The sequence below is a fragment of the Eschscholzia californica genome, unplaced genomic scaffold, assembly GCF_041429995.1.
Source record: "Eschscholzia californica isolate CP2 unplaced genomic scaffold, dmEscCali1.0.p SCAF_5, whole genome shotgun sequence".
In the NCBI taxonomy this organism is placed as follows: domain Eukaryota; kingdom Viridiplantae; phylum Streptophyta; class Magnoliopsida; order Ranunculales; family Papaveraceae; genus Eschscholzia; species Eschscholzia californica.
This window is the reverse complement of record NW_028238472.1, coordinates 28,720,750-28,731,506: the sequence shown is the minus strand read 5'-3', so window position 1 is coordinate 28,731,506 and position 10,757 is coordinate 28,720,750. Positions and strand designations below refer to the sequence as shown.

Below are 10,757 nucleotides of genomic sequence, written 5' to 3'. Positions count from 1 at the left end.
GATTTGTTTCTATCCGTTTTTTGCTAATAAATCCCCCAAATCACGCCCAGATTTGATTTCCTTTTTTTCAGCGTTTGATTAGTTTCTGGTAATGGCGTTTCGAAGATTTAGGTTAGTGTTTTTGGAACGTCTCGTTTTGAAGATTTAGGTTAGGGTTTTTGGAAACGTTTCGTTTTGAGAAAGTTTCGATTTTGTTTCCTATAATTTATCCCAAATTCACGGTTAATTAAGCCGTTGAAATTTTCGGTCCGGCCAAACAATTTAAAATCCCGCGAAAATGATTTGGGACACGGATGAAATTGTTGTATAGATGATAGTAAGGGTTTTTAGACCCAAGAGCAAAAAGACTAAAAATTCATTTTTTGACCAGATTGGACCCTGAACCCTTTTTCAATATTATTTTGGTCTATATACCCATGAACCCTTTTATTTTTAGAGATAAACAAAGTAAAAAGGATAAAAAGAATTGCTCTGTAAGAAACAAATTGTGCTCTATAAATACGAGAGGCCAAAAAAGATTGTTTTTTTTTAAAACCATTGAAACCATATTGGTTTCGTCCATTATAATTAGTTTAAAATTTAAATGGCCAAACCCTCAGGCGAATTTGAAGGACTCAAGAAAATCCTTTTACTCAATCTCAGATTTTGTATGTAACAAGTCAAAACAAATCTCAACAGAGTTCTCTCTATCTTTCTGTATCTTTCTTCTTTCTCTCTCTCTTCATTTCTTTCCTTCATCTCTCTCTCTCCCTCTCTAGAAGAAGTTCATGCTTTCAATTCACCTCCTACTCTATCAATGTCAACAGAAACAAGAACGAAACCCCCAATTCATCCAAAACCCAGACCAGTTTGTTTCTCATTTGCCGCTTACGCCAAGAAAATAATTTCCCATCTCAAATCAAGCCAAGTTCACATAACAAAGGGTCTCACTGATGATGAAATTCGTTCTATTGAAGTATCATTTGGATTCAAATTCCCGCCTGATCTTCGTTCAATTCTTAGTGAGGGATTACCAGTAAGTCCTGAATTTCCCAATTGGCGATCATCTTCATTTCAACAACTACAAATCTTGATCAATCTTCCAATACTGGGAATTTGCAGAGAAATTTCAAAAAGAAATTTATGGTTTTCATCATGGGGGAATCGACCTAAGGATCCTAATGAAGCCCTAAACTTAGCTAAACAGCGAATGAAGAAAGCTCCTGTTCTTATTCCAATTTATAGATACTGTTATATCCCTTCTAAACCTAATTTGGCTGGAAACCCTGTTTTATTTGTTAAAGATGGAAACTTCAGGTATTCAGGTTTTGATATTGCTGGGTTTTTTGAAGAAGTTGAATTTAGAGAGAGGAACAATGAGTTTCGGCCTATTCAAGCATCAAGACTAATGAATTCATCATTAGTATCATCTTGGGTAGGGGATTTGAAGGTTGAATTTTGGTCTGAACTGGTTGAGAGTAGTACTGAAAATGAAGGGTGGAAATGGGTTTTAGAGGATAGTTTTGAGGACTTGAGAAGGAGTTTGAGAAAGGGGGGTTGGAATGAGGAAGAAGTGAGAGAAATGATCAGTACTAACATCACCACCACTGCCGCCGCCGTTGTCCCGGATGCCACCTCCAAGGGGAAGAAGATGAAGGGTAAAGATGATGAGAAGGTGGTGGTGGGTTTGAGAGATAAGGAGAGTGTTTTGAGTTACTTGGAAGTTTTATCAGTTAAGTTAGTTGAAGCAGGCTGGAGCAAGGAAGATATTTTTTATTCATTTGGAGTTCTTCATGATCAAGGTGTTCTTCCTGATGTTGATTCCAATAAGTGCTTGGACTCTTAAGTCTTAACATCTTAAAATATTCTTGATTTTGTCTAATTCTTTTGTAGTTATAATTTTAATAATCAAGATTGATTTACTATACAATTGGACCTTCTCTTAATAAAAAAAAAGGTGAGCAGAAGTTATCTGACCTGAACTCTCAAACTAAGAGCATCTCCAATGCAACACTCAAACTCTAAATCTTAGAGTGCCACATAGGATTTTTAGAGTTTTTCTTTAAAATCCATCTCCAACGAAAAACTCAACATGAATCTCTAAAGTGATGTGTCAGGAGGAACTCTAAGTGCCACAAAAGCAAATCAATTAGTTTTAAACCAAAATATAGGTTTTTAGAGTTTCTCTTGAGTGTTGCATTGGAGAAGGTTTTGCAATATAGTCTCTCTAAATGACCAAATAGGAAAGAGATCATTTAGAGATCCATTTTTCACACTTGACACATAAGATTTTTAGCGTTTTTCTTGAGTCTTGCATTGGAGATGCTCTAATCTTATGGAAATGGGTATATGGCTCCTTACTCTAGGACCAGCTTTATGCATGGATTACTAATTTGTAGGACATGTTGAGGCGACCCCTTTAAACCCTTTTCATATTTCCGATGGAAGGGTTGTTAAGATTTACTTCTCATTTCCAACTTTGTGTTTACCTTTGTTAGGCTACAAAAGGCTCGTTAGATGGAGATGCTTCATTGGCACATGTGCCAAACGCATGAAACTATACCAAACATCTCTCTCTCTTTTTCATAGCTCTCTCTCTCCCTCTCTCTCTCTCTCTCTCTCTCTTTCATAGCTCCCTCTCTCTTTTTCATTTAGATAGTCTGTTTTTGTCGAAAATTTGAGAGGGTTAAGGATTTGCCAAAACCCATACCAAAATAAGATAAACAAAGAGTTTGGACCTTGGAGGGAAAACAATTTGGGAGAGAGAGGGGAAGAAATTGAGGGCTTTGATTCTCTTACCTCTCTCAAAATTCTTCAAAAATCTAGTTTTGATTCAGTCATTAAGGTGATCATAAGTTAAATGTGTTTTAGTTTCTTCTTTGTAGATTATTTAAGGTTTTATTGTTTTTCTACTCTTTTGAAATGATTGGTATAACTTATAGTTTCTCTCTTAATTATTTTAGTTTTTCTTTTTATTTCTCTCTCTAAATCAATATTGAAATTTGATAAAGAAAACTTATAAAGTCTATATACTGTTATATGATGTGGTGGCCCAAATTGCAAGTGATGTTGGTTGCCCAAAGAATAATATGTGGGTGTTTTTAGTACGTTAGAGGGTTCCCATAAGATTTCTCTATGAAGTTTTAGTTTGCTTTGAGGTGAAGCAATTTGATATTGCCACCTAGAATGAGGTGGCTGACTAACACGCCTCCTCATTCCAACTCACCTCTTTCACTCCAACTTACCTCTGTCATTCCAATTCATTTTCTTTAGAAAATATTTGGATTCATCCATACTTTTCGTCGATCCAACAATAAATTACCTTGCATTTTGTTCAACTTTCGTTTGTAACTTTTTTCTTGTAAGAAAGATCCCCGATTAAAATTTCTCTAGGGCCCCGATTCAAATTTCGCACTGGGCCTCTAGATTCTCAGTCGCGACCCTGTACGAGAGACCCTCTATTACTATGGATCGGTTTAAAGGAACGTTTCGACCATTTAAAAAAGGTCATCTGGAGGCTGCATGATTATAAAACTGTTTCAGAATATAGTTCTATTATGTTTAAAATAACGACAAAATTGGAACATGGTGGTTTTCCTGTTAGTGAAAAACAAATATTAGAGAAAATATTTTCTACTTTTCATGATTCTAATTGGAACTTGCATGAACAATGTAGAACATGAACTTCAAATGTCATTCTGATTTAATTTCATGTCTTATTGCGAAACAAAGTCGGGAGGTCATAATGAAAAATCAAAAGGCTCGTCCAACTGGTTATTCAGAGGTATCTAAAATCTATATGTCAACTTTCTCTAATATGAGAAATGGACGAGGTAGTCGTGGCAACGTTCACAGTAGAAATGATATAGGTGGTGGCTACCACTCTAGAGGGCGTGGCCTGGTAACGTCCATCAATTAGATACCTGAGATGGTGGCTACCACTCTGGAGGGCGCGGTCATGGGAACAGTCAAAACTAGAATAACGGAGATGGTGGTTATCAGTCTCGTGGCATGGTTACGGTTGTGGCGGACGTGGACATTATAGTATCTCGAGTACTGGACCTCATCCATGTAGTCGACAAGATAAAAAAACGGGCATTAAATAAACCACCTAAAATGCAAGCTAAGTCATGTTATAGATGTGGTATGACAAGATATTAGCAAAGGACTTGTAAAACTGCAAAACATCTGGTATATCTTTACCGAGCGTCATTAAAGAAATCAATGACCAATAAAGAAATGAATCACATGGAGATAGGTGGTTCCTCCTATGACACTAGATTGTATGTGTCTGATTACCTAGTTGATGAAGTGGAAATACATCATACTAAATCACAGACCGAATTATTTCCCGTTGATTATAGCTGTATTCCTAAAATTCCAAAAGATTGTATCTCAGAAGATGAACGAGATATATACGATGGTCGCTTTGATCATCTCTCTTCCGCTGAATTTGACAAATTACTTAATGAAGAATTTGACAAAGTGTTTTCTCAAATCTAATGTTTATCGGAATAGTGTTATATTTGTACATATTAATTGTTTTGTTTCTCTTAAATAATGTAATGTTATCATGTTCATATAATATAAATATGTTATAAGCCAACAACCCTTGGTTGGAGTGGTAAGAGGTATAATCTTCCACCTTACAGCTCAAGTGTTCGAGGCACACGCTGAACAATTCAATAAAAAATGTTATAATTATCTTATGTTTTATTTTTGTGTACACAAGGTATGGATTTGAGAAATACAAAATTCGAAAGATGATGAGGATATATGTGTGGTTGGTACCGGAACTACTAACTCTATCTTTCGGAACAATACATATTTTGAGACCTTGAGGTTATACAAGGCTAATGCGCTAACAATCGTTGGTTCTCTAGTCTCATTGAGGGCTCCGGTAGAGCTACTATAATATTACCACATGATACAAAAATAACCATCACTACAAGAAAAATTGGGTTTTGCGACAAAATATTTTGTTGCAAAGAAAATTTATCGACGAAAAGCATTTTGTCGTCATGATGAGACATGAGAATGTCCCATCTGAATCTCTTAACTTGGGCTAGTTAGTCCATTTCGAGCAATTACTCTGATGAATTACTTGTTTCTCTTGTCCAGGTGTCTTCTAAGCAGTTTACTGCGAGAAACAGATAAAATGAGGAGAAATACATACTAAGGGCATTCGGGTCATTTGGTGAAGAGGGTAGTCTGGTAATGTTATCAATGTTGCTACTCCGATAAAAACTATAGTCTAAGACGAAGCCAACGGCGAAAGCGGAAGCCAAATCGGAGTCCGAACGAGAAAAATAGAAGAGGTCAAAGTTTTGGTCAAAATCCGGTCAACTTAGGGCTTTCAATGACATGTGGCACAAATCCGGACATTAATTCGAAATTTCGGTACACTAGTGGGCACAGCGGGACATGCTTCTGGATTCTGCACGAGTTGTTATTCAGTGTATTTCACAGGCCAGCTTCAGTACTCTCGCGTGCCACCTAGCTTCCTGGTCCGTGTTATTTAAATCCAACGGTAGGGAATGATGAAGCTAAATTGTATTGTATTCGCCGCGAAGCAGCGAATCCCCTTTTGACAGCCACCATAGCAATACACGATTGACCCTATCAAGCACTAGATTCTCTTCTTTCTCTTAGATATCTTTATCTATTAAGGCATCTTTGTTAATTTACAAACAGAGAAGGAAAGATTAATAGAGGGATTGAGTGAGATATTTTTAGAGAGAGAAAACAAAGATGGAAAGAAAGGGGAGCTATGATAAAGAGATTTTATCTCTATTGTTTACCATTTCTAGAGAGAGAATTATGAAGATATATCTTCTCTCAAGTAAACCCGATCATGACAAATAGCAGGATTGAGAGGATTTTAATTTACAATATAGAAGGAAAGATTGATAATTGAAGGAGAGATATGGATGGATAGTGATAAAAACAGAAGGAGATGGTGTTTTCAAGAGGACAAAGACAGAAGTTTTATAAAGATTCGATTGAGAGGGATCGGTTGAAAATATATTTGATAACAAAGTGATAGAGTAATTGGTTGTGTGAAACAGAGGAGATATTGCTGGTTTTAGAAGAATGAAGATATTCTTTTCTTGATGTGACATAATTTTGACACATCTTTGTACTCTAATATTTGATCTTTGTTACGTTCTTAAGCAATTTATTGTGTCTTTAATGTTGTTTTGTGTTTGTGAAGATACTTGGAGCAGATTTGGAAAACTGACTAAAAAACTCACATTTGGAGGAGGCAATATCAAATGGTCTCTAACAAAACCTTTTGGGTGCTGGTGTGGTCAATTTGGCTTATTAAGTTGATAACATTAAAAAAAGAAAAAAAAAAAAGACATACCAAAGACAATTATGAGGCAAAGTTAAGTTGATCTAATAATTGGTCCAGATCCATTGGAGTATGCAGGTTATGGCTAAATTCATTCTAAGGTTTAATTGATGGCAATTACTACAAAAGAGGTTACAAAAGTTAATTTGAAGACATTAAAGTGCTGGATTAAATTGAGAAGTTAATGCTTGTGGTTACACAAGTTATTAGGATTAATTAATGTTTGTGGTTACAAAAGTGCTGGATTAAATTGATCCTAAGGCTATAAATGGAGCATTTTTGCAAGGAAGAGGGGGAGGAGAAGCAAGAGAAAGGGAATAGAAGTTACAAAAGTCTGATTTCCATTCAGAGTTCTAGTATTTTTTCTTTTATTTTGCTGATTTATTTTCAAACATGAGTAGCTACTTTTAATTGAGTCGGGTGCTGCCTTAAAGCCCTAAACATGGCTTCACTTTCTTAATATATATTTGGTTTGAGTTTCATATTGTTAGATGATGTCTATTCACCACTTGAAATTCTGGTTTATCATCTTTATTCTTGTGAATGATCACCATAGGAATATGATTTTAAGCTTATTAATTGCAGGTTTTAGAGCAAGTGCCATATTGACTACAACTTAAGAGCAACAAATGTGTAGGATAAGATCTATACATGTGAAGTTTGATACTTGTTTGCTTAAGATAAATATCACATCTTAAGAAATATGTGATGTTCATTCTCGTTGTGTTTAATGGATTCCTCATTGTTAAATTTAGTAAATACCATACTGATTTCCAACTAGGGATACATGCTTCATTGTAAATTCCATACATGGTGCATCAATTAGGAGAGAATTGTAGTTTTTAACTTAAATGTCATGAGCAATTATGTGAGCATCTTCATCTATGCTTTGTGAAACTTGATCCCAAAGACTTGTGTTAAGGAGTGAATGATTGTTTAGAGTTCAAAGGAGCCCTGGCTTGTTTCTTTACTAGTTAGTAACCACTTTTTAAGTTAGATTTACAACTAGAATCTCAATCCAAAACCAGATTTTCTTTTATTTGTGACATTGATAAGCATTATAATTAGATAACAATTCCCTGCGGGATGACCCTTGCTTATTACTATCACTAGACTTCATTGAAGTAAGAAAGGTATTACTTCGTTGTGCGTAAAATATACAACAAATTTTTGGCGCCGTTGCCGGGGAATTGTTTCATCTAATTGCTTATCCTTATTTTTCTTTTGTAACTTTGGTATTGCTTACTAATTTAGAAGTTCTTTTTGATTTCAGGTGTATGTCAAACTTGCAGCTGGACCTGATTGCGAAAAGAATTGAAAGGCTAAAATCAAATTTCTACGCTAAAGCAATTCAAGAAAAAGTTCAGCAAGCTGCTTTAATTCCTTTGCCCTCCTCACCGGCACCATCAAATTTTTCAAGTGAGAGAGACGACGATGAGTTCACAATGGATAGAGGAGATAACAACGCTAACAACAATACTCGTTCGCTGAAGGAGTTCACTATCCCTCTTGCTTTAGATCAACCACTTTGCATTGCTCTACCACAAAATAATGCAACATTTGATATCAAGAGTGGAACGATTCACTTGTTACCTCAGTTTTATGGTAACATAGGTGATGATCCTCACATTTATCTAAAAGATTTCTTTGTTGTTTGCTCTACTATGCAAAGTTCAGGGATTACAAATGAGGAGGTTAGACTTCGATTGTTTCCATTCTCACTCAAGGAACGAGCCTAGGAGTGGCTTTACTCTCTACCTAATGCTTCTATCACTACATGGGCTGAACTTGCTGCAAAGTTTCTTATGAAATTTTATCTGGCCCAAAAGACAAACAAGATTCGTAAAGAGATTATGGGAGTACAACAAGAAGTTGGCGAACCATTTCATGAATATTGGGATCGTTTCCAAAGACTTTTAAGTTCCTGCCCACATCATCAAATTAAGGATTGGCTCTTGATGCAGTATTTCTATGAAGGTTTACTTGATTCAGAAAGGACTTTGGTTGATGCTACTAGTGGAGGTGGGTTGATGAATAAAAATGCTGATGAGGCAAGAATTATGTTTGAAAACATTGCAGCCAATTCTTCACAATTCAACTATAGAAGACCCGTTCCTAAAGGATCAAATGTAAATGAGGTTAGTACTAATAATGAGGTTAATCTTCGTCTTGATGCTTTAACTAACCTTGTTAAACAGTTGATTCCACAATCCCAAGTATGTGTTGTGTGTTCTCACCAAGGACACAAATCCGATGAATGTCCTAGCTTATTTGTAGAACATGATGAAGTAGCTCAAGCGAGCTTTGTTCAACAGCAAAGAAGTAGGAACGATCCGTTCTCAAATACTTATAACCCTAGATGGCGCCAACATCCCAATTTTGGGTGGAGAAACAATGCAAATGTGCAACAATTACCTGCTCAACAAAATCAGTTTCTCCCTTTGCGAAATCAGATGGTGGCTCCTCAAAACCCACCGAATTTGACTACTTCGTTGCATGGTAAATCAGTTGAGGATTGCATTAGCTCTTTAGCTATGTGTACTCAAAATTTTATGCAGAAAACAGAGCAAAATCAAAATCAAATGTCTACAGCCATTAAGAACTTGGAAACACAAATGGGCCAACTTGCAGCCTCCTTAAGTCAAAGAGAGCAAGGGAAACTTCTAAGTCAAACTATTCCAAATCCAATGGGTAGCCATGAAATGGCTAAAGCAATTACATTAAGAAGTGGTAAGGAAGTGGGAACGAATGATGAAAATGAGAAGGTGGAATTGCAGAAAGATGAATCAACAAGTAAATCAGAAAATGAGAAGCAGCCTAATGGTAAGGTAATTTCTCTAAGTAATAATTCAGTTATCCCTAATGTCCCATTTCCTCACAGGTTCACGAAGTCTAAGAAGGAGCAGGTCAACCAAGACATTTTGAGACGTTAAGAAAAGTGCAAGTGAATATCTCTCTTTTGGACGCAATCAAGCAAATTCCTAACTATGCAAAGTTTCTAAAAGAACTTTGTACGAACAAAAGGAAGTTTAAGGAGAATGAGACTGTTGCACTAAGCAAAGAAGTCTCTGCTGTGTTGTTAACAAAACTACCACCAAAGCTTCAAGATCCAGGGAGTTTTACTATTCCTTGTCTAATTGGAACTCAGAAGTTTAATCATGCTTTACTTGATTTGGGAGCATCCATTAACTTAATGCCTTATTCTGTTTTTGAATCATTAAACTTAGGTGATCTGAAAGAAACATCGGTGAGCACACAATTGACGGATAGATCGTTCAAGTAACCAGAAGGAGTTCTAGAGGATGTTTTGGTTCAAGTCAATGACTTGATATTTCCAGCTGATTTTTTGGTTCTTCAAAATGGAGGAAACTCCTATTCTTGGGAAAGAGTTACCTTTAATTCTAGGTCGTCCGTTTATGAGAACTGCAAGAACTAAAATTGATGTATTTGAAGGCACTCTTTCAATGGCAATCAATGATGAAACTATTCAGTTTAAGGTGTTCGATGCAATGAAATATCCAAATGATGAACGTGCTTGTTTTTCTTTTGATGTACTTGATCAAGTTGTGCAAGATAAGTTTGATGTTTCAAGTAGACATACATCACTAGAAAATGCACTAATCTATGGATCTGATTTGTTGGCAAATGAAGGTGATGAAGATGATGTGACAGCTTTGAATATGTTAGAAGCTCTACCTTACATCAAGGGTAACTATTCTTCTATTTCTGAATCACTTCCTTTATCAACTAATGATCTTGTTCCTTCTATTGTGAAAGCACCACAGGTAGAATTCAAAATCCTACCAGAACATCTTGAATATGTATTTTTAGGTGAAGGGGAGACACTACCGGTGATAGTTTCTTCGAAGTTAAGTGAAACAAAGAAGGAAAAGCTTGTACGAGTGTTAAGGGAGCATAAAACTTCTCTAGGGTGGACTATTGCTGATATCAAGGGAATTAGCCCAACAACATGTATGCATCGGATTCACTTGGAAATAGTCTCTAAACCGTCTAGAGAGGCACAAAGAAGATTGAACCCCGTGATGAAGAAGGTGGTTAAGAAGGAGATACTGAAGCTTTTAGATGTCGGAATTATTTACCCAATTTCGGATAGTAAATGGGTAAGCCCTGTTCAAGTTGTTCCACAGAAGTCTGGAATCACGGTTGTAAAGAATGATGAGAATGAGTTAGTACCGCAAAGAATTCAAACAGGATGGAGGGTGTGCATTGATTATCGAAAGTCAATGGTAATACACGTAAAGATCATTTTCCCTTACCATTTATTAATCAAATGCTTGAACGTCTTGCAGGACATAGTCATTATTGTTTCTTGGATGGATATTCTGGTTATAACCAAATAGCCATTGCTCCTGAGGATAAAGAAAAGACAACGTTTACATGCCCCTTTAGAACATTTGCTTAT

At 36.1% G+C, this 10,757-nt stretch overlaps 1 protein-coding gene and 1 pseudogene across 1 annotated transcript; both read left to right on the top strand.

Moving 5' to 3' along the window:
* Positions 1 to 657: 657 nt before the first annotated feature.
* On the top strand, positions 658 to 1,861 carry LOC147538116 (uncharacterized). Its single transcript, XM_086643346.1, has one exon. The coding sequence runs from the start codon at positions 797 to 799 to the stop codon at positions 1,823 to 1,825; it is 1,029 nt and encodes a 342-aa protein (XP_086499472.1). The 5' UTR covers positions 658 to 796; the 3' UTR covers positions 1,826 to 1,861.
* Positions 1,862 to 7,611: 5,750 nt separating this feature from the next.
* LOC147538115 (uncharacterized) lies at positions 7,612 to 9,792 on the top strand (annotated as a pseudogene).
* The last annotated feature ends 965 nt before the right edge of the window (positions 9,793 to 10,757 follow it).

Excerpts from the sequence above, each read along its gene's own strand:
- LOC147538116 (XM_086643346.1), top strand. The coding sequence starts at position 797 with ATGTCAACAGAAACAAGAACGAAACCCCCAATTCATCCAAAACCCAGA.